Source organism: Anarhichas minor, unplaced genomic scaffold, assembly GCF_050575085.1.
Source record: "Anarhichas minor isolate MPS153535 unplaced genomic scaffold, ASM5057508v1 ptg000003l, whole genome shotgun sequence".
Taxonomy (NCBI): Eukaryota; Metazoa; Chordata; class Actinopteri; order Perciformes; family Anarhichadidae; genus Anarhichas; species Anarhichas minor.
This window is the reverse complement of record NW_027466449.1, coordinates 7,841,365-7,864,218: the sequence shown is the minus strand read 5'-3', so window position 1 is coordinate 7,864,218 and position 22,854 is coordinate 7,841,365. Positions and strand designations below refer to the sequence as shown.

At 43.8% G+C, this 22,854-nt stretch overlaps 2 protein-coding genes across 2 annotated transcripts in view; one reads left to right on the top strand and one right to left on the bottom strand.

Annotated features, from left to right (window-relative positions):
- Positions 1 to 22,854, top strand: part of LOC142954749 (low-density lipoprotein receptor-related protein 1-like) — a 68,876-nt gene that overhangs the window by 38,838 nt on the left and 7,184 nt on the right. The window contains exons 28-76 of the mRNA XM_076095959.1: positions 847 to 1,074; positions 1,205 to 1,379; positions 1,611 to 1,705; positions 1,848 to 1,997; positions 2,166 to 2,306; positions 2,494 to 2,622; positions 2,714 to 2,845; positions 2,967 to 3,101; positions 3,186 to 3,315; positions 3,431 to 3,557; positions 4,150 to 4,301; positions 4,471 to 4,595; positions 4,861 to 5,232; positions 9,201 to 9,390; positions 9,529 to 9,733; positions 9,829 to 10,021; positions 10,716 to 10,841; positions 10,931 to 11,059; positions 11,268 to 11,387; positions 11,554 to 11,667; positions 11,789 to 11,938; positions 12,029 to 12,151; positions 12,281 to 12,397; positions 12,505 to 12,633; positions 12,755 to 12,880; positions 13,006 to 13,146; positions 13,311 to 13,498; positions 14,463 to 14,646; positions 14,742 to 14,827; positions 14,934 to 15,053; positions 15,187 to 15,374; positions 15,523 to 15,728; positions 17,735 to 17,923; positions 18,046 to 18,194; positions 18,444 to 18,537; positions 18,701 to 18,817; positions 18,969 to 19,088; positions 19,219 to 19,341; positions 19,434 to 19,559; positions 19,692 to 19,808; positions 20,489 to 20,595; positions 20,730 to 20,856; positions 20,982 to 21,104; positions 21,226 to 21,348; positions 21,470 to 21,607; positions 21,738 to 21,875; positions 22,009 to 22,128; positions 22,257 to 22,525; positions 22,636 to 22,814. Of these exons, the coding sequence (XP_075952074.1) occupies positions 847 to 1,074; positions 1,205 to 1,379; positions 1,611 to 1,705; positions 1,848 to 1,997; positions 2,166 to 2,306; positions 2,494 to 2,622; positions 2,714 to 2,845; positions 2,967 to 3,101; positions 3,186 to 3,315; positions 3,431 to 3,557; positions 4,150 to 4,301; positions 4,471 to 4,595; positions 4,861 to 5,232; positions 9,201 to 9,390; positions 9,529 to 9,733; positions 9,829 to 10,021; positions 10,716 to 10,841; positions 10,931 to 11,059; positions 11,268 to 11,387; positions 11,554 to 11,667; positions 11,789 to 11,938; positions 12,029 to 12,151; positions 12,281 to 12,397; positions 12,505 to 12,633; positions 12,755 to 12,880; positions 13,006 to 13,146; positions 13,311 to 13,498; positions 14,463 to 14,646; positions 14,742 to 14,827; positions 14,934 to 15,053; positions 15,187 to 15,374; positions 15,523 to 15,728; positions 17,735 to 17,923; positions 18,046 to 18,194; positions 18,444 to 18,537; positions 18,701 to 18,817; positions 18,969 to 19,088; positions 19,219 to 19,341; positions 19,434 to 19,559; positions 19,692 to 19,808; positions 20,489 to 20,595; positions 20,730 to 20,856; positions 20,982 to 21,104; positions 21,226 to 21,348; positions 21,470 to 21,607; positions 21,738 to 21,875; positions 22,009 to 22,128; positions 22,257 to 22,525; positions 22,636 to 22,814 (7,285 nt within the window). The remainder of the gene's footprint in view (positions 1 to 846; positions 1,075 to 1,204; positions 1,380 to 1,610; positions 1,706 to 1,847; positions 1,998 to 2,165; positions 2,307 to 2,493; positions 2,623 to 2,713; positions 2,846 to 2,966; positions 3,102 to 3,185; positions 3,316 to 3,430; positions 3,558 to 4,149; positions 4,302 to 4,470; positions 4,596 to 4,860; positions 5,233 to 9,200; positions 9,391 to 9,528; positions 9,734 to 9,828; positions 10,022 to 10,715; positions 10,842 to 10,930; positions 11,060 to 11,267; positions 11,388 to 11,553; positions 11,668 to 11,788; positions 11,939 to 12,028; positions 12,152 to 12,280; positions 12,398 to 12,504; positions 12,634 to 12,754; positions 12,881 to 13,005; positions 13,147 to 13,310; positions 13,499 to 14,462; positions 14,647 to 14,741; positions 14,828 to 14,933; positions 15,054 to 15,186; positions 15,375 to 15,522; positions 15,729 to 17,734; positions 17,924 to 18,045; positions 18,195 to 18,443; positions 18,538 to 18,700; positions 18,818 to 18,968; positions 19,089 to 19,218; positions 19,342 to 19,433; positions 19,560 to 19,691; positions 19,809 to 20,488; positions 20,596 to 20,729; positions 20,857 to 20,981; positions 21,105 to 21,225; positions 21,349 to 21,469; positions 21,608 to 21,737; positions 21,876 to 22,008; positions 22,129 to 22,256; positions 22,526 to 22,635; positions 22,815 to 22,854) is intronic.
- On the bottom strand, positions 5,943 to 6,980 carry LOC142954787 (galanin receptor type 1). Its single transcript, XM_076096018.1, has one exon. It carries the CDS (start codon positions 6,978 to 6,980, stop codon positions 5,943 to 5,945), a length of 1,038 nt encoding a protein of 345 aa, XP_075952133.1.

Sequence of the window (22,854 nt, the reverse complement as noted above, 5' to 3'; positions counted from 1 at the left end):
ACGCTGCCATATACAATCCGTGTCATGAAGGAGCAAGAAACAGGCTCATTTTTTTGCCTGGAATGTTTTCTCACAACTGTCATAACTGTTACAGTGCGCTCAGCTCCTGAACGCGACATCAACGTCATTAACTGTCATCCCTTATGACAGAAGACCTAATTACTTATCCTCTTTTTGTGCCACGCGGCCGTCTTCACTCTCATTTGCATTTCATTTCATATAAAAGACTGTCACAAGTCATGTGCCTGAGGTCTTCATTTATTGCTGTGTGATTTCATGAGTGGGTTCAGGATGGTTTTGAGGGGTGGCGGTGGGAGTCTGTGTGCATGCGTGTCTGTCTAAAGGTAGTGAATTCTACAGAACAATCCTCATCTCAGCAGTGTAAATTTAAGGATAATTGGATTAGAGGGCGTCTGATGCATTAACACAGGAATCTTCATGGAGCTGAGCAGAATCTCAGCCAAACTGAAATTTTTTGCTGAACTTCACATTCAACACTTAATCTAAGTTTAAGCTGCAGGAATTTTTGACTGAGAAGGAGTATTTTGTTATCTCCACCTCCCATTTCTCACGAGGTAATCAAACCCTGACAAGGGCAACATGTTACTGACTGGTCAGTTTGACCCTGGGATCCAGCTTGCTCCACCTTTTTAATTGTGTGGCAAGTCCAGTGATATTGCTGATATTGGACTTTTATATACTTTATACATTGGCTTATTTGAAAAACGTATTTTCTCTCCTTCCCATCATTTGTATACATATATGTGTTATAATTCATGAAAATGCACCAGAAATGATTAAAATCGTTCTTGTTCTGAGTACTTGTTTTTAATTTTTTCCTCCCAGAATCCCGTAAGTTCCTTCTATATGCTCGTCAGATCGAGATCCGGGGTGTAGACATTGACAACCCCTACTACAATTACATCATCTCCTTCACCGTGCCGGACATAGACAACGTGACAGTGGTGGACTATGACGCTGTGGAGCATCGCATCTACTGGTCAGATGTTCGAACGCAGACAATCAAGAGAGCTTTCATTAATGGCACTGGGGTGGAGACTGTTGTGTCTGCTGGTGAGAACAATTTCAGGAATGTTTTCTTAATTCTTTGTTGTGATTGCAATTGAGAGTTAAATCCTTCTGTATCTGTCGGAAAATTTGATGAAACCCTAACGTTTTCCATTGTAATTCCAACATTTCCCAGACCTTCCTAATGCTCACGGGCTGGCAGTAGACTGGGTGTCCAGAAACCTCTTCTGGACCAGCTATGATGCCAATAAGAAGCAGATCAATGTAGCCAGACTGGATGGATCTTTCAAGAATGCTGTCATCCAGGGCTTGGACAAGCCCCACTGTCTGGTGGTGCATCCTCTACTGGGGTGAGTTCTGTTTCCGGTTAGTTAGGACTGCATTCAGATCAAGATGTGAATCCATTTTTTGTAATTTACTTTACTACCCTGACTGCCACTTCTTAGCCTACTAGTTTTTCCTCATTTGATGTCTCATTTGATGTCTCCTATTGCAATGCTTCTTGGGTAGAGCATAGCCCTTCTCCAGAAAATAGATCTCAGCTGCTCTTCATGTCTCATAGCATTAATATCTGTCCTCAGGAAGCTGTACTGGACTGATGGTGACAACATAAGCATGGCTAACATGGATGGTAGCAACAGCGCCATACTTTTCACCGATCAAAAAGGACCTGTGGGTGAGCACATGTACCCCCTACTGCAAAAAAAAACTGTCAGCAAAATAATATTAGATCTCTATTGAACTCTATGGTGTAAAAGCATAGATTAAGCCTATTAGGGATGTATATGTATAATAGCATCATTATGTTTTCCACTCAGGCCTCTCCATAGACTATGAACAAGAGCAGCTGTACTGGATCAGCTCAGGAAACAGCACCATTAGCCGCTGTCATCTGGATGGGACGAAACTGGAAATCCTGGAAGGTGTTAAAGGCAAACTTACCAAGGCTACTGCACTGGCTATTATGGGTACGTTGAGAAAGATGATACTTTCAATTTATCCTCTCTGTTTTCTAATCTGCCTGATCTGAAAGTTGATAGTTACATATTAGCCTACTGCTCACATGCTTAGAAATCACTGGCCCATGTTAAAGGAATAACATACAAAAATATATTAACCAATTACCAACACTGTAGGAGACAAGATGTGGTGGGCAGACCAGGGAACTGACCAGATTGGAACATGTGACAAGAAGGACGGAGGAAACTGGAAGGTTTTGCGAAACAACACCTCCCCTATGATGCACATGAGGATTTACGATGAGGATGTGCAGAAAGGTAAGAAATATTAATCCTACATATTTTGGAAGAGTTGGAAAGCCAATTTAGATTAAATTATCTTGAGACTCATGTTTTGAAGTGGATGTAAAATTCACCATATCACTGCTCTATTCAGCATAAAACTAGAAAAGAAAAATACTTTTCTTTCTTTTTGTCCCTCACTGATCCTCTCTTCCTCCTTTAGCGGGTATCAACCTGTGCAGTAACAACAATGGAGACTGCTCCCAGCTGTGTCTGCCTACCTCACCAACAACCAGGGCCTGCATGTGCACTGCTGGATACAGCCTCAAGACAGGACAGCAGTCCTGTGAAGGTAAGACATGACTTCACAGCTACAGTCCCGCATAACTGTAGGAAATTCAGTGAGCCATAAAAACATAATATGTTGTACTGTCTCTGAGCAGGCATGGGCTCTTTCCTGCTTTACTCCGTTCATGAGGGAATTAGAGGAATTCCACTTGACCCGGCAGACAAATCTGACGCCTTGGTGCCAGTGTCTGGCACCTCTCTGGCAGTCGGCATAGACTTCCACGCTGGTGAGTGACACTGCTGGAAATCAGTAACTGGAGTACTTTGCTTGAGTGACATTTTAAAGCTGTCATTATCTCAGTGAAGTGAGTATTTATAGGATGACACAAAAGGCCTCTTTGTTTTCAGAGAATGACACCATCTACTGGGTGGACATGGGCCTGAGCACCATCAGTAGGGCAAAGAGAGATCAGACATGGAGGGAAGATGTGGTCACCAACGGCATTGGCAGGGTGGAGGGCATCACAGTCGACTGGATCGCAGGTCTAGTCATAATAGATTCGAAATCCTATTTTAATGATATTGTCCAGGACTACATAGCTGATTTATATCTCTGTTATTTTATAGGAAATATTTACTGGACTGACCAGGGCTTTGACGTGATCGAGGTGGCCAGGCTGAATGGTTCCTTCCGCTATGTAGTCATTTCCCAGGGCCTGGACAAACCCAGAGCCATCACTGTTCACCCAGTTAAAGGGTAAGTGTCCCTGGCAACAGTTTAATTCGGCCTTCTGTAAAGTTGTTGCCTTCAGTTACTTGCATGGAGTGATAATATATATCTAAATCCCCCTAAAATGAACTTTTGTTTGCAGGTATCTGTTCTGGACTGAGTGGGGTCAGTACCCTCGTATTGAGCGCTCTAGATTGGATGGTTCCGAGAGGTTGGTCCTTGTCAATGTGAGCATCAGTTGGCCCAATGGAATCTCCGTCGACTACGAGGTATGGACCACGGCTGACATCATAGCTTTCAAGACATCCCTAAACTCGGTTGTAATTATTAACCCTCTGAGCCCCAAGCAGTTTCAGGATGTTTTTTTTGCTCCTGCCACATTTTACTATCTGTGGCAACATGTTTCACTGCAATATATAAGTCCTGCACCTCTATGAAAACAACACAAACATGGCTAGCAGTAGAGAGAACACAAAAATATCTTTTGTGCAGTACAACACAGTTTTGATGCCATAAACCATAAAGATGACAAACACAAGTTGAATTTTTAATAATTTATTTTACAAAAAGATGGAAAAAATTGGGGGCTCCACACGCTATACATCATGAACATTTTACATTTTTGTACAACCTCCCTGTCCTCTCCTTTCTGCTTCAGCGTCATATTTTAAAGCATTATGTCCTGTAGCGAACAAGCTAAAGAGGCATTAGAATCATTTCTATGATGTTTATTGTGTTTATGAATTAATAGTGTACCAGCATGCAAGTTTCCTTCATACCTTTTTTTGTTTGATTTTCATTTTGAAAATGTGAGCTTCCCCAAATAATCAACACTATTTTGTTTCTGCTTGTTCTTTGCAGGGGGGTATGCTGTATTGGTGCGATGCCAGGACAGACAAGATTGAGCGGATCAACCTGGAGACTGGAGAGAACAGGGAGCTAGTGCTGGCTAACAACAACATGGACATGTTTGCTGTGTCTGTTTTTGAGGAATTCATCTATTGGAGTGACAGGTCAGTTCAGAGGTTAATTAATTAGTTAAACCAACCGTTAAAAAAAGTCTCGTTCCATTGCTCTACTATCTGTTCATACCTGTTAATGCATGACTGCTTTTGAATTATGTGGAAGATTTAATATTGCATCATACTGTTAATTGAATACGTTTTGTTGCCTCTTGTTTAGGACTCATGCCAATGGCTCCATTAAGAGAGGCAGCAAAGACAACGCTACAGATGCTGTGCAGCTGAGGACTGGCATTGGTGTACAGCTGAAAGACATCAAGGTTTTCAACAGGGCCAGGCAGCAAGGTAGGAACACACACAAAACACTAAGCACCATTAACTGAACCACAAACCCGAAATACAAAAAGCTTTTTTGCTGAAAAGTCTGGCAGATATGTCCTCAAGAATAATGGGCATTCTTGAGTTAGTCCTTACATTTATGCAAAAACATGCCCTCACAAACACAATGATCAAAACCTTAACCACCCAACTCAATCCAGCCCCCTAGGAATCCATGAAATTGTGTTTAACAAGGCTCATTATTTGATTTAACACCGTCACTACTCCTCAGGCACCAACGTCTGCAAAGACAACGGTGGCTGTGAACAGCTGTGTCTATTCCGTGGCAACGGGCAGCGCACCTGCGCCTGCGCTCACGGCATGCTGGCAGAGGACAACCGCGGTTGCCGCGACTATGACGGATACCTGCTGTACTCGGAGCGTACCATTCTGAAGAGCATCCACCTGTCTGATGAGACGAACCTCAACGCGCCAATAAAGCCGTTTGAGGACCCCGACCACATGAAGAATGTCATTGCCCTCAGCTATGACTATCATGGCGGTGGAGGGAAAGGAGCCAACCGCATCTTCTTCAGCGATATCCACTTTGGCAACATCCAGCAGATCAATGATGATGGCACAGACCGCAAGATTGTGGTGGACAGTGAGTATCTAAGTCATCAATAACATGTCATTCTTATTAACAAAAAACTAAACAAAAAAACTCTGCATCACTCATCACTTCACCCAAACGTTTCCCTCCACTCCGTCTGTCTGCATATATTTCTGCTGCGTTGGTACCATTGCTTTCCTGTCCATTGATAATTGAATGTTGTCCCTCATCCCGTCAACACTACAAATAGCCATCATCACTCATTTTGACAACACAAGCACCCAGGAGGTTCCACTGCATGTACACACAGCTGCAGCTTCTTAAATAGAGGAGATTGACATCACTTAGGGCTGCCACTTAAAGAAGACACACTTTCACACACAAATGCACACTCCCTTTGCTTTTTGCCTGTTTCGACACTGAAGTGTCTTTTAAATCCCACTCTCTTTAAATGATTCAAGAGAAGGTTGTTGGAACTCCATCCAGAAGCAGTACATTTAAAAGCCCTGGACCCAAAGCTGTTAGCAAGCACTATTCAAAACATGAATTCAGTTCACACATGAAGAGTTTTTACCTGATTTAATACATAACAATGGAATGAAGTGCATTCCATTTAACATCACTTTGAGCATTGCATGTGTAATCTTTACATACAGTGGTAAAATTCCATACAGTGAAAAATAAGTAAGTAAATACTGTATATGTAGATATAGTAAAACATCAAGTGAGTAAAGACGTATCAGTGTTATCTGGCCAAAGAGTCAATTTTGGCCCCTTTCTGAAGTTGTGTCCAGCTCAAAGGGCTGTACCATGTCCCTGCCCATCACATCAGGGCAACCAATCGGACAGCTTTTGCACCATGCCCAGAGTTTCCTCCCTAGCTCTAGTAAGTCTTGTCTAAACTTCCGTGACATAAACCCATATAGTACAGGGTTTACCACTGCTACTGAGGATGCCAACAGTCTGGCCAGGATTGCAATGGTTTTGTATCCAGATGAGCCTGTTACGGTTCCTCCAATTAAGGAGAACATGAGGGCATAGGAGGGCAGCCAGAGGAGAGTGAACACCAGGACCAGGAGAGCTGAAGTGTGAGTGACCTGGGTCTGATAGCGCTCCAGCTGGGGAGCGTTTCCCAGCAGCCGTGCATGTCGAAGAAAACAGTAGATCTTGGCATACATCAGTACAATGATACCCAGTGGTAGAGCGAAGCCGAACAGGAAGAGGGCAATGCTGTAGACCAGCTGGCTGAAGTCAGACAGGAAGGCAAAGCAGTACACTGCGCTGGAGGCGGTAACTGTGCGGAAGGCAAACTGCGGCGCAGCCAAGGCCGAGGCAGGGACCCAGAGTAGAGCTACTGTCAGCTTAATGCGTCGGTGCAATCTTGAACGGTACACCCATGTGGGGTGCACCACTGTAAGGTAACGTGTCACAGCCAAAGCTGCCAGGGTGAAGACTGACGCAGCTGAGCAGGCCACACCCAGGAAGCTGATGGCCTTGCACAGAAAGCTGCCGAAAGGCCAGAAGCCCAGGGTGATGGCAGAGGTGTGGAAAGGCAGGCAGAGCAGCAGCAGCAGGTCTGCAGCACTCAGACCCAGCAGCAGGGTGTCTGTACCATGCGGGGGTTGATTTTTTTTCCTCCTCCTGCCAGTAAGAGTGATGATGACCAGGGTTTGACCCACCAAGCCAGTCACCAGAATTAGTCCATCCAGGATGGGAACAAAGGCCTTGATCAAAGCCTCATCTGCCCTATTGATTGGCCCGAGGCTGCTGCTGTTTACTTGCTGCCCCAAACTCTCCATGCACTCACAAAAAAAGTCTATTGAGTAATTAATCGAAAGGCCTGTTAATGCTAAGCATCAGAGCAGCATGTTCCCGTGGTGTCTGGGTTGATGCATCTGTTGGCTCCAGTCCATGTCTTAAATTGTATTAATCACAGGTATGACCACACTCCATTAAGTCAGCTAATCCTCTCATAATGACAGGGATTAGCTAAGCAGTGAAAATTGCACTGGTCAGTTGACTTCGTCTCCATTGAAGTTTACAATCCTTGCACTTGCAGGAAGAGAATAGAAAAAGTATATTCCAGTTCATTTTTGTAAATGGGATCCATATGCAGTTGGAATTCATTTTCAAGTGCCCAGAGAGAGTCGCATCATAATGTCCTCCTGCTCTGTCCTAAATGTGTCTAAAATGTGTCTCTCCAATTGTGTCCCCTACACTGTTTTTCAACGTATTAGAAGGAATTATAACTACCCATTGTAAACCAGTTTGACTCAGAAAAAATAAATATACATGACCTTAAAAAGCAGTCCTTGCACACTGGCTTTTCCTTGGCTGCATCAGCATGTCCTTCATAATCCATGGAAGAAGGAAAGGAAAACCGGAGAGATGTCAGTGCAGCAATTACTTCATGCCTGTATTGATTTCTTGAAACCAGGCAACTGCTGGACAAATTCATCCCAGTGGTTGCTCACTGATATTCCACTTTAAAAGCAGTCAATGCTACTTGATGCTAAGTGGTCACTGCGGCAGGAGGCATCTTGTCCATTTAGAAGCTCTTGAGAGACTTGCAACCTTGTAGACGTCACCAGCAGAAGACTTCCTGTACGATTCACCTGACTTCAGTCGTTGAAGGAATAAATAAGTAATGAACCATCTGAAAATGAACAGTAACAAAAGATAAGTAATTCTCTGGTGTCACTTTGATTACTGCACTTCTCCTGTGATAGTCAAAGAGACTCTGTTCTGAGCGACAGTGGTCTTTCCAACAGGTTTTCACCACTGTTTGCACAGTAACCAGGGGCTGAGCTGATCTAGGAAAGGGGAGGGGAGACTGTGTTGTTTCTCATTACATAATACTGGCTTGGACCTACTTTATTTATCCCTGTTTAGTACGTGATCTTTCCTCAACCAAAGCAATTAGGTGCCCAGGTATAGCTTTTTCTTCTTTCTGTTTTGCTCAGCCTGATTGAGGATAAAAACACAAGTGTGACTTTGTTTGCATGACTTTGTATTCGACCCATAGCGGGTCGTTTAGTTGCATTTTAGTTTGGTTAACAAGGCACTCAGCCTTAAAATTGTCCTGCATTAAGGTTGATTATGGCACTTTGTCATTCATTTGAAAGATCTATTAAAGGACTTTCAACGAAGAGCAAACAGTTGAGTGTTCAGGTTTTTATTGTGGGCAGTAAGTGGTCATAAATGCGGTTGCTAGTGTGACCAAGAACAGATGGATGCACATCTTGGATCCCGTAAGGCTGCAGTACAGTGTCCTTTTCCATGAAGTGGTGCGTCATGTAAGCACAGTTAAAACAATATTACTACTACTGTATATGCTATGAGTGGAAGGTAGTAGGACAAAAGGACAAAGGCTATCGAGAGCAGCTTCATGCTTTCATTGATTTTTTATTTTATTTTTTATTTTTTTCACCCTGGCCTATGTCCCTTAAGTGACTCAAGCTGTTCAATGCCAGTTTTCTTCCCAGAACAAGAAGTCACCATGAATGAGTGTCCACAGGGAGCTGTATTTGTATATGCAGGCAGCCAGCCATGAAATGACAGGATGATACAGACTCTTTAAACTCTCTCCAGAAACAGCAGGTGTGTCACAGACTCTGCTCTGTGTGGTACCACTACATTACACTCTTTCTTTTCCCCTTTTCTTTTTAACCTTCCTCCTCAGTGTTTCACTGTTCATGAACTGATGTGGGAAGATGGGGATAATCCTAAAAGCACTTAACCACTGCCTCTTTAATAAAGTCTCAGAGGTAACCATGGGGGCAACTTGTTAAACTATGACTGTATTTAATGAGTTGTTGATGGTCCTCATTAAAGCTCTCAATAAAACCCCCGAGAGTCGATAATATTTATAGTGAAATGAAAGAACCTTGTTCCTCTCAAGCTTTTTGCCTCTCGCAGCTTTGGCTGGATGAAAATAAAATAACTATTGTCTGAAGAATTATAGTCGTGGGTTCAAAATATTTACAGAGGGCCAACTTCTTTCTTCTCTGCTCCCACAGATGTAGGCTCAGTTGAGGGCCTGGCATACCACCGTGGTTGGGACACACTCTACTGGACCAGTTACACAACCTCAACCATCACTCGCCACACTGTGGACCAGAGCCGCTCTGTGGCCTATAACCGCAACACTGTGGTCACTATGTCTGGAGAGGACCATCCCAGAGCTTTTGTGCTGGACGAGTGTCAGGAGTGAGTCATTAATAGCAAAACTTACTTTCTTTTGAACAGTCGATTTTTAGTTCAGTCAACCGTGGCGTTTATTCCAAGACATTTTATGACCTCCCACTGCACATCATTATGCTTATCCTGTGTTTGCTCCCACTACAGTATTATGTTCTGGACCAACTGGAATGAGCAGGCTCCGAGCATCATGAGGGCCTCTCTCAATGGAGCCAATGTGCTCGCGATCATCGGTAGTGACATTAAAACTCCCAACGGTCTGGCCATAGATCACCGTGCTGAGAAACTCTACTTCTCCGACGCCACACTGGACAAGATTGAACGCTGCGAATATGATGGAAGCAGCCGTTATGTAAGACAGCCCTTTAACTTTCTCTTTGGCTACATCTAGGCGTTGACTTACACCTCCGAGTTCTGTGACATGATGCCTAAATGTTTCTGCTTCAGGTCTTGTTGAAGAATGAGCCTGTGCATCCGTTCGGCCTGGCTGTGTATGGAGACTACATCTTCTGGACTGACTGGGTGAGGAGGGCCGTCCTTAGGGCCGACAAATACACAGGAGGAGACATGAAAGTGCTGCGTGCCGACATCCCTCAGCAGCCAATGGGCATTGTGGCTGTGGCTAATAACACCAACAGCTGTAAGTATTATTCACTGTAGTTACTGTGAAGTTTGTATAGGTTGCTCCTCTCGAATACATGATTCCATTTTTTTATCCATGCCAGTGGCGAGGCTTTAGGGATGTGCATGCTAGTCTGTCAGTCCCCCACTTTGGTTCAGACTGAAATACTTAACCACGAATGGATTGCCATGAAATTTTGGCACAGATATCCATATCCCACTCAGGAATCTGTCATCACTTTGGTTATCATCAAATAAATCTTTCTAATTTGTCCAAAACTTTGATTCCACACCAAATACCTGCAAAACTAATGATATTCCCATCAGCCTCGGCTGTACTTTTTTACTTCGCAAATTCCAGCATGCTAACAAGCTAAAGTAAGGTGGTGAACATTACAGTTATACATGTAAACATGTTACAGTAAATTTTATACATGCAAAACACCAGCATGTTGGCGTTGCCATTACGAGCATGTTGCCATGTTGGTGTTAGCATTTAGCCTCATCGAGCCACTAGCATGACTGTAGAGTAGTCTTGTTATTGTATACGACCAACTTTCACAGACTATAACTATGGTCAAGCTAAAAAGTTACCAGAGTATAGTAACTGCATTTCATTATATATATTAAATTGTGTGTTGGGCTTTCTGCTAATATTTTCTCCACAAGGAAAGAACACTCTCATTAACCCTCCTCTGTCATACCTTCCTCAGGTGAGTTTTCTCCTTGTCGTTCAAATAACGGAGGTTGCCCAGACCTGTGTCTGCCCACATCCGATGGACGGGTTAACTGCAGCTGCCGCGGAGACAGACAACTGCTGGACGACAACACCTGCTCTTGTAAGAGAAAGTCTTCACTCATATTAGGATACGATTTTCCACCTTTTGATTAAAATGTTGCTGAATTCAAATTGTTTCTACCTCACCAGCAGTGAATGTGTCGTGTAGAAGCGTGGATGACTTTGAGTGTGGAAACGGCGACTGTATCAACTACAGCCTGACCTGTGATGGCATGGCTCACTGCAAGGACAAGTCCGATGAGAAGCAGTCCTATTGTGGTGAGTTTGTTTATGGGACTATTAGTTGATGAACAGTGAGCTGTCACAGGTACATTTTGAGCTGAAGGGGGAAATGTAGTTTGTTTGATACAGAGTATGTAGCACAGCTTATTGGTTTCATTTATATTGTTTTTATAATTGTATTTATAATATGTGAAAAAGGACTCTGGGATTGAGCTAACTCTAATCAACTGCTGTTCCTCCGCAGCCAATCGAATTTGTAAGAAAGGCTACAGGCGCTGTATGAACGGCCGCTGTATCGGCCACCTTTTCTGGTGTGATGGAACGGATGACTGTGGTGACCACTCGGATGAACTGCCCTGCAACAGTAAGCAATTTAAATCCACTTTTATAACTGCAGCTGATTGAAAAATCCTTGAGGTTTTGATAGATGTCGGTCCGGTATTAGATTTTGCTACATGTTTAATTGCTATGTCCACACAATCCCGCAATGTTTTTGCTTACTCGATCGAATTGCCTTCTGCACCCTGCAGTGACCCTGTGCAAAGTGGGAGAGTTCCAGTGTAAAGATGGAAGCTGCATTTCCAACTTCAGCCGCTGTGACCAGGTGGTCAACTGTGAGGATGCTAGTGATGAAATTAACTGCCGTAAGTAATCTACCATGATGATTTTAAAACGATTATTAAAGGGGAAAGCTACACTTCAATTAATTGATTAGTTACGATATCTTTAAAGTTAATTTTTAAAAGCTTTTTCCATTATCTTCAGAACCCACCGATTGCGCCCGTTTCTTCCGCCTGGGAGTGAAAGGAGTGTCCTTCCAGAGCTGTGAGAAAACTACTCTGTGTTATCTTTCCTCATGGGTGTGTGACGGCAACAATGACTGCGGAGACTTTTCAGATGAGAGAAATTGCCCAGGTTGGATGCTTTGTTTCCCTTCAAAATGCTTTCTGCCTTTCTAAAATTGTCAGAGATTTTAGATTGTTTTTTTTTTCTGTTGTCTTGCAGATAAAAGGAAGCTTAAATGTCCAGTCAACTTCTTTGCTTGTCCCAGTGGTCGCTGCATTCCTATGAGCTGGACCTGTGATAAGGAGAATGACTGTGAGAACGGCGCTGATGAGACACACTGTGGTCAGTCAACAAAGTTGTCCTCTAGTACACAAAACATACTCGGAAAAACAGCCTGTTTTTCTTTTGGCTTCTCGCTGCTCATGGAAAAACGTGTGCAGTGTAAATGAGATCATTTCTACTCTTTCGCAGACAAATTTTGTTCATCCACCCAGTTTGAATGTGGGAACCATCGCTGCATTTCCAGCCACTGGGTGTGTGACGGCTCTGATGACTGTGGAGATGGTTCTGATGAGGACCAGAAATGCAGTAAGTGACATAATTACTAACTCTCAAATGTAAAAGTGCTTTTCCCATGCCCAGTGGAGGCATTTGCCTGTATGCGTCATATAACTTTCCCATAATTATCGTCACAGAATCCAAGACATGCAGTCCTGAGGCTTTCCAGTGTCCCGGCTCCCACATGTGTGTGCCTCAACGCTGGAAGTGTGATGGAGACAAAGACTGTCCTGATGGAGCCGATGAGAGTGTCAAGGCTGGCTGCAGTGAGTGGGACAGTTACTAAATTACTTCATGGGAAAATATGTCCTCTTTGTGTTGTGATTGGAAAAAAAACATTAACTAATTATTGTCCATTAACCAAAATGTGTTCTTTTCCACTTCCAGTGTACACCAACAACACTTGTGATGAGAATGAGTTTGTGTGCCAGAACAGACAGTGTATCCCCAAGCACTTTATGTGCGATCATGACATCGATTGCCCCGATGGCTCAGATGAATCCCCAGAATGTGGTGAGTGTGTGTGTGATTGTGATCCTGGAAGAGAAATGCAGAAAGGAAAGTTAGAAACTTCAGCCCACAAAAAAGTTTTTGGGTGATGGGTTAATAATAATAATTATGCTCTTGTTGTGGCGTAGAGTACCCAACATGTGGTCCAGATGAGTTCCGCTGTGCCAACGGCCGCTGCCTCAACCAGAAGAAATGGGAGTGTGATGGAGAGTTTGACTGTCAGGATGGCTCTGATGAAGCTCCCAAGAACCCTCGCTGCACTGACTCTGGTAGAAATTCATAATCAATAAATGTTATTTGTTTATCATTTTTATTTCTCTACCAATGTAATATACTATGAATCATATGAGAAACTTCTTGTTCAGAAATGCCAAAGCCGCATCCTGTTTCCAATTTACACTAATGTAACCTGCCATTTGTCTTATGATTTCAGAGAGGACGTGTAATGAGTCAGCCTTCATGTGCCGTAACGGGAAGTGTTTGAATGAGACTCTGCTGTGTGACCGCAATGATGACTGCGGTGACGGCTCTGATGAACTCAACTGCTTCATCAACGAGTGTCTTAACAGTAAGCTGAGTGGCTGCTCGCAGCTCTGCGATGACCTCAAGATTGGCTACAAGGTAAGTTGTCTAATTGTTTGTTGATTTATTTTTTTCCTCCCCATTTTTTCAAGAGCAAATAAAGCAAATCAAATTGCTTTAGGAACTCACTGACTTTGATTGCCTCATACATTATACGTCTAATAGGCACACAGTTACCTCACAGACAAATTGGGTTTATACTATTAATGGTGAGTTAGAGAGGATCCGAAGTAAAAAGGTTGGAAACCACTCAGTTCAGGCATGCAGTTATGTAAAAAAACAGTTTTGGCTCCCTTCCAAGAAGTAGGAGGCCATTATTAGAACAGCTTGAACTCTGTGTGAACTCTCATGTCTGTGGTGTTGAGCTAGTGGTCAGAGCTTCATTTCAAAATGATAAGGAATGATTTGTAATCCCAAAGGGTTTTATGCTTTTCAGGGTGTCGATATTCAATGTTCGCACATTTAATTGAACATAACTTCACCGTCAAAGATTTGCCTGCATGTGTGAATGCAAATTCCCCCGTACTGGCAAATGAGTAGGATTTGGAAGTGTGACAGTGAGTTTTTGAGTTCTTTTAAAACACAGATTTGCTTGTTATGAGTAGTGACAGTTTAAGCTGATTTTGACTAGTAATGAATACATGTTTTTGCCATGCCTTGTGGTAAGATGATGTTCATTATTCGACAAACACATTGAATGTCAGCTTATTTTTTTACCTGCTCTCTCTGTTGCAAGAGTGTTTTGCAAATGAGATTTGGAGCTATTTATGCAGCTTATCTGACAGCAGCAACTGGATTTCATGACAGTATTGAGATATTAGTACCACTCTACATAGGAGTTGGATTTTGGTGAAAGGAACAACACATGTATCAGGTTGACTGACAGAGGTTTTGTGGCAGGCAGTGGCATGCTCTTCTAATTGGTCCAGACTAAAAGTGAGAAGTGCCAGAACCTGCAGGCGATGAGATTTTGACATATCTCCTGTGCTCTTGGCCCCTTCAGTGCAGGTGTCATCCTGGGTTCCAGCTTAAGCGTGATGGGAAGACATGTGTGGATATAGACGAGTGCACAACCACCTACCCCTGTTCTCAGCGCTGCATCAACACACATGGCAGCTTCCACTGTCTCTGCGTGGATGGCTTTGAACTGAGCCCCAATGACCCAACCGTCTGCAAGTCCACGTCGGGTAAGGCATGCTTGCGTGTGTGTTTTGCATTTTGCTGGTTGCTCATAGCCAAGTCAACCCTGACTCCAATGTTTCTGTCTGGTATTTGTGTGTAGAAGTGGAGCCCTACTTGATCTTTGCTAACCGATACTACCTGAGAAAACTCAATCTGGATGGATCCAACTACACTCTTATAAAACAGGTGAGACACACTTTATCTCAGTTTGACCTGCTGGTACACAACAAGGTGAAGCTGTCATTGTTTGCACTCCATTAACCTGTTAAAACTGTACCTACATCTGTTTCAGGGTCTGAATAATGCAGTGGCACTGGACTTCCACTATGCAGAGCAGATGATCTATTGGACAGACGTGACCACTCAGGGCAGCATGATCCGACGCATGCTTATGAACGGCAGCAACATAGAGGTCAGTGAGGAAATCGGACCCCCTTTTAGCCAGCCAACACATTAACCACTGTATTTACTCCTTTTTATGAAAGTTGTTTGAATCTCGTGACTGGAAAATTTCTGTCTAACCCTGTGACCAACTGACGTGGCAGGTTTTGCACCGGACCTCCCTGAGTAACCCAGATGGCTTGGCAGTGGATTGGGTTGGCGGGAACTTGTACTGGTGTGACAAAGGCCGGGACACCATCGAGGTGTCAAAACTCAATGGGGCCTACCGGACTGTGCTGGTCAACCAAGGCCTGAGGGAACCTCGTGCTGTGGCTGTGGATGTCCGCTATGGGTGAGGAGCACAGCTTAAGTTTCACAGGTCATCAAAACGTTCTCATCCGGTCATGGTGACTGCTGAGCTATTTTTGAAATTTAAGGTAGATTTCCTTTCGAGTCACCATACTGTAACTCTAACAGTATCTTTATCCCCGGCTGGTTAGGTACCTGTATTGGTCTGACTGGGGGGACAGCCCTCACATTGGGAGAATCGGGATGGACGGCACCAACAGAAGTGTCATCGTCGAGGATAAGATCACGTGGCCCAATGGACTAACCCTGGACTTCATCAATGACCGTATATACTGGGCCGATGCCAGAGAGGACTACATTGAGTTTGCCAGCCTTGATGGCACCAACAGACACACAGGTAAGGGACCAGTTCACTTTCAGACATGCTTAGAGCAACTTGACTGATGGGGTCACGCTTTTCTAACTGATTTTCAACAGCGTGGGACTCCAGTTTCATGTATTGGTCTGAAGAAGATTAAGATATGTATGAGTATTTTTTAGTAAGTAAAACGTAATGTTAAAATAAAAAGTATTGGACTTAGGAAACTGTTGAATGCCACATAGTTGCATCTTCAACTTGAAATATACGGAAGATACATTCAAGGCACCATTGTTGATGCATTTATTGATTTTGTCTTTTTATAAAAGCTGGTGGGCAACTGTGAAGCTTTAATTAGTTTTTTATCTAGTCCACTTAATAGGAGAAACAATTTTTGACAAAACCTCACTGGTAGTAAAATAAGGAAGTGCAGAAACTGAATATTCAGCCTATCAGGTTTAATGACTACAATTTGTAGGGTGCCAGGCTTATGGGCTTGTGATCTGTCTGAACGAGTTTCCTCTTCTCAAATAGTCATGCATACATTCACATACTCGTTTGGGAGTCACCAAGCACAAGCAGGCAGTACAGATGGTTCCCTGCTGGGCTGGAGTCATGCAGCACAGGCCCAGGGGACAGAAGCCCTTTTTGTTTTGACCAGTGAGGCCTCTAGCATGTATGACGTCTGCATAGCGCTCAGTTGCTTAACACCCTCACTACAATAGTTGATATTGTCAGCCAACCAGGCGTGCAGAAGAGTTCTGGAGCCCAGCCGGGGCGTCTGTATTGTTTCATTCGCTAAGCTCTGCTCAACACATATAGATGGCTGTGGCCTCCCATCAATCCTCGAATGAAGAATGTACATTACATGTAAAATGTAGAATATTGTAGTACGAGTGCTCTACAAATTCAGGGCATGCTGCAAATTTCTTTCATTGCAATGTTCCAACAGAAAAACTTCACAGATTGAACCATTTTGGAGGGAAAACTACTGTTTATACAAAATTACAATTCATGATGAAACATCCGACAGTCTTGTATTAGCTTGTGGTGTTAGCCCCCCAGCAGCTTGTCCAGGGAGTCATTCACCCGTCCTTTGATATACAAACACCGAACTGGCCTTGTGCGTGTTTGTAGAACAAGACTTGGCCTGTTTGATTGAGTTCAGATAAGGATTGACCAAAGGGACTTTCATGCTGATCCGACTAATATCACAGTTCCACCTGATACGTCCATCACATTAACAACATGTTAGTTCTTTAAAGTACTTCACTTGTTATAATCAATACTGGAACCATGGTCACCTCATGACAAGGTGTTTTCAAACTGCCATGTGTGCTTCATTCGTGCTTCATTTGTGTCTTCTTGCGTTTGCCAATCCATGCATGTGTGATGTATCTGGGTTGCTGAGTTTTACAACAGAAACTAATAGTGCGTTTCCATAACGCACAAGCCTCAAATACTGAGAGCAAACACATGAAATGACACGATGTGGAAACAGAAAAGGTGCAATTAGAGTGTAAAGCCTAATGAGGCGTTGAAACCATTACCTAACACACAGATCGAGTAGAGCCACTGTAGCTGTGCACCCCACCCTGCCTCTGTTTTACGTTAACAGTACAAGACAGTTTCTCTTTTGGATACAGCAGCAAGAATAATAAATGTTTGATTGCTAAAATCACAACATTATCTTCCTCTTCTTCTTTTCTTTTCCGTTAGTCATTGAATTTCTAGAATAAAATGTGTTATGAATGGGAAATTCATGTATTTGCCAGTTTCTCATATTTACTTGATTAGACACTAGTAGTTGTATGCACACGACATGTTCCTCTTTTTGGGAAAGCATAGTTTTTACTATTGATGAGCATTATTAGGTAAACATATGAACAAATCAGGAAAAGATTGATTTTTGGTCACAGCACTGCACCAATTGGTTATAAAAATGAATCACTCGGGATAACAGTGGGAAACCTTCAGTATGAGAGATTTACTCTACCTAACAACTCATTAAAACTGTGATTCAATGTTTGTCTGTTGCTTCTCAGTTCTCAGCCAAGACATCCCCCACATCTTTGCAATGACTTTGTTTGAGGAGCACATCTACTGGACCGACTGGGAGACAAAGTCCATCAACAGGGCTCATAAGTCTCTGGGTACCAACAAGACCACCCTGATAAGCACCTTGCATCGGCCCATGGACATCCACATTTACCATCCATACCGCCAGCCCGAGGGTAAAAGCTGCCTTTTTGATCCTATTTTTTTCCACTTCCCTAAATATCATAAAATCTCAGTCTTGTGCTGAAATGCATATCGTTGCAGTCAAAGTCTAATACATTTCCCATCTTTTTCCCAGTGCTCAACCACCCGTGCCAGACAAACAACGGCGGCTGCAGTAACCTCTGCCTCCTCTCTCCTGGAGGAGGCTACAAGTGTGCCTGTCCCACCAACTTCTACCTGGCAAATGACAAGCGCACTTGCATGTCCAACTGTACAGCCAGCCAGGTAAGGAGGCTGTGTAAACCAATGTGAACATGACTGAATTACTACAGGTGATAAGTGGATTTTCATATCTCCATGTCCCGCTGTGTCTTGTTTGATGAACTGCTACGCCTTGTGATTGTCTATCGACAGCTGGCTGGCTGCCCAGTGCTACACTAGCTAGCTCCTCCTGCTTCAGCCCTGTTGACGCAGGAGGAGCTCTGGTGTTATGTCCTTTCAACACTTTGATAAATGTCCCTCTTCCGTCTGTAGTTTGTATGCAAGAACGACAAGTGCATTCCATTCTGGTGGAAGTGTGACACGGAGGATGATTGCGGCGACCGGTCGGATGAGCCAGCAGACTGCCGTAAGTGTTTGAGAAAGATAATTAGGAGACTATAGTGTGTCACATTCCTGAAACATGTAGGTGTGAAATTCAATTTTAAGTAAAAGGGACAATTTTGCAGAGGAGGAGTTTAAGTGTTGAAAAAATGTGATGCTGACAAAATAAAATAATGTTTTCACGACAGCTGAGTTCAAATGCAGGCCGGGGCAGTTTCAGTGTGGCACCGGCATTTGCACCAACCCTGCCTACATCTGTGATGGAGACAATGACTGCCAGGACAACTCAGATGAGGCCAACTGCGGTATGTCTCCAAATGATTATCTTACACATTTAATAATCTGCATCCTGCCCTGTCTGTTTTTTGTTGGATACTACCATCACCATTTTATTGCTCAAATCTGTTGCCCTGTTGCTTGTGTCTTTGTTTGTCTGCTTGTGTAACTGCACCGCAGATATTCACGTTTGCCTGCCCAGTCAGTTCAAATGTTCCCACCCAAGCCGCTGCATCCCAGGCATCTTCCGCTGTAACGGCCAGGACAACTGTGGAGAAGGAGAGGATGAGAAGGACTGCCGTGAGTAGAACCTTTTTTCTTTTTTTTCCCAATTACATCATATATAATAGTGCCAGCCTTGATATGCTATTCTTTCACTTTGATGCTTAATTTCACACAGTAACTATAAATCTGTCTTTCCTTCCCGCAGCTGAGGTCACGTGTGCGCCCACCCAGTTCCAGTGTGCCATCACCAAACGCTGCATACCTCGTGTTTGGGTGTGTGACCGCGACAACGACTGTGTGGATGGATCCGATGAGCCTGCCAACTGCAGTAAGACTCCCACTTTATTTAGCATTTTGTTTAAAACTGATCATCCGGATCGGTTCTCAATTGTAACCGCCTCCAAACGTTTCTCTCTCCAGCCCAGATGACTTGTGGTGTCGACGAGTTCCGATGCAAAGACTCTGGACGCTGCATCCCTGCTCGCTGGAAGTGTGACGGCGAGGACGACTGCGGCGACGCGTCGGATGAACCAAAAGAGGAGTGTGGTAAGAAAATCAACTCCTTTTTAAAATTAAGATGCACTGAAGCGACATTTCTGCCACTGATGTTTTCAAACCGGATTTTGTTCCTTTCTATTTTTGTGTTATTGATTCTAACACTCTCTGTGCTTTGTACAGCTGAGAGGACATGTGAGCCGTACCAGTTCAGATGTAAGAACAACCGCTGCGTACCAGGCCGCTGGCAGTGTGACTACGACAACGACTGTGGGGACAACTCTGATGAAGACAAGTGCAGTAGGTGTCACTTTACGCTTTGGGACAACGCCTTTACGCTGTGTACTATCAGCGTCTGTGATCTCACCTTGTCTAGTGTCACTTACACTCATGCCTGTTCCACTGGAAGCATACTCACTCTGGACCTTTAGCCTGTTAACTATGTCACTTGTTTGCGATAACATCCATTCTCTGTCATTTCGGATGCATCTCACCTCATCTGATATTTGTTTCATTTCATACTGTCCTATTGGCATGAGCCAGAGGTAAGTTAGTCCACGTTCATATGTCACCTCTCTGCTGTGTCTCCCACTCCACGCTGTCTCCACTCTCATGCTCCTCTCCAGCTGTGATCCCCACCCACCTGTGAGAGTCTGCAACCTGAGCTCTAAATACTGTAGATTATTTTTGCTATATTGCCAGATGCTACTGCTTAAAACTTTGTTTAATGCTAATTTTATTATTACCACAAAAACATAAATATAGCACTCAAATTATATAAGTTATATAAAAATAGCATTTCGACTTATTCAGCTCCTTTCATTCTCTCACATTACCTCCTGCTGCATCTACAGTCTTCCTCTGTGGTATCTTCAACCCTTGTCCTGTGTTTTGTGGTGAAGACTAAAACAGCCATAGCTCACTGCTAAGGGTGTTCATGTGTTATGTCACTGACCTTCTCACCCTGCCTTCTTCTGTAGTGCCTCGACAATGTTCTGAAAGTGAGTTTGCCTGCACCAACGGCCGCTGTATTGCTGGGAGGTGGAAGTGCGATGGAGACCACGACTGTGCTGATGGATCTGATGAGGTGCAGAAACTTAATGTTTGAACCGTCCTTTACATAATATCTCGTGTTGATCTGGAAAAATAATTGAATTGTCTGTGTTTAGTATTCATTTGTACGTATAAAAGCTGATCCTTCGGGCTATGATGTCTCTTCAGAATGGCTGTGACCTTAAGTGTGACAACGACCAGTTCCAGTGTAAGAACGGACACTGTATCCCCATCCGCTGGCGGTGTGACGCCGACCCCGACTGCTTGGACGGCAGCGATGAAGAGAATTGTGGCAGTGCTGGTAAGTGCATGTTTGTGTCTATATATGCCGCTTTGAATTCTATCACTTATCATTCATTTGTACTGCTATTCTAATTGTTGCCTTGAACTAGTGAAAATCTCTTTTTTTGTTTTACTCAGCTGGGCGTCACTGCCCTCTGGATGAGTTCCAGTGTAACAACACTTTGTGTAAACCCCTCGCCTGGAAGTGTGATGGGGAGGACGACTGTGGGGACAACTCTGACGAGAACCCCGACGAGTGCAGTGAGTGCAGCCTTGTGAATGACGCACATGTGCAATGTCTGTCTTTTGTCATCGTTTGTCCTGACAATTTTTTTTCATCCTCTATCTTTTGTCTCATGTCCTCTTTCTGTTTGGCTTTTAGGGAAGTTCCAATGTCCTCCCACCAGAGCTTTCCGCTGCCAAAACGACCGTGTATGTCTGCAAATGTCAAAGAGGTGTAATGAAGTCAATAATTGCGGCGACAACTCTGATGAACTGAACTGCGGTAAGTTGTGGAGTCATTCAAATTGTTGTGAAATCACCTCCTACTTTTATTAAGGAGATTCCTGACCTGTGTGTGTGTGTGTGTGTGTGTGTGTGTGTGTGTGCGGTGTTTATGTCTACAGAGGTCCCTCCAGCTTTTCCCACATGTGAGAAGGATGAGTTCCTGTGTGCTAACGGCAGATGCATCAGTTCCACTCTGCGCTGTAACTTCTTTAACGATTGTGAGGATTATGGCTCTGATGAGATCAACTGCAAAACAGGTGCTTCATGTCAAAATGGATTTCTATATTATAGCTTACCAGAGAGTTGATGTTTCAAATGTTAAGCATCAGCAGAATCACTAAGATTTTAAAATCCACTGACTCATGTTTGACTTGTGTTTGTGTTCAGACACAAAACTAAATGACTGCAGGAGTAACAGGACTCAGTGTGGCGATGGAGACGAGGCCCACTGTGTCACCAACAGCACAGACTCTTTCTGCTCCTGCAAACCAGGCTTCCAGAAGTTAGGACACCACACCTGTGGAGGTACACATGCACAAAACACTGCACCTGACCAATAGTAACCCACCTCAAATATATAAATGCTTTGGAGGTAAGGAGCTGGGGTGTGGTATTTTCCTATTTAATAAATCTTTCTATTTGGCTCTCTATTTTTCAGATAAGAATGAGTGTCTGCAGTTCGCCATGTGTTCCCATCTCTGCAACAACACCAAAGGATCCTACAAATGCAGCTGCCACAAGTACTTCACCAGGATCAGTGACACCTGCAAGGCTGACAGTGAGAACCAGAACTTCATCTGTTTTATACGCTGCTTATCCTTTCATGCTTCTTTTTAAAATGCTCATGATAATAGTTCATTTTAGTTTCAAAGGCCATCCTTTTGACTCTTTCTCTTTTTCTTCCAGGCATGAACAGCAGTCGACAAATTCTCTACATAGCCGACGACAATGAAATCCGCAGTCTGGACCCCGGCATGCCCAACTGGCGCTATGAGCAGACCTTCCAAGGCGATGCAAGCGTGCGTATTGATGCGATGGACGTGCATGTCAAGACCAACCGCATCTTCTGGACCAACTGGCACACGGGCCGCATCTCCTCCTACGAACTTCCAGGACCGTCCACATCACCATCATCATTATCCTCCTCGACTGAGGGCAGGATCACCAACTTGCAGGTAATGCCGGTAAAATGTGTGCAGATGCACAAACTCTCCATCGTACTATCATAAACGCATCACACACACTCATATGGGCACGCAATGACTGCGTCTCTGCCTGTATCCAGATCAAAGAGCTGAAGATGCCTCGTGGTATAGCAGTGGACTGGGTGGCTGGTAACCTGTACTGGACGGACTCTGGTCGAGATGTAATCGAAGTGGCTCAGATGTCAGGCCAGCATTGCAAGACCCTTGTCTCTGGCATGATAGACGAGCCCAATGCCATCGTAGTGGATCCACAGAGAGGGTAAGAAAGAGTGAACTCTTTGACGGTGAAACGCTCATAT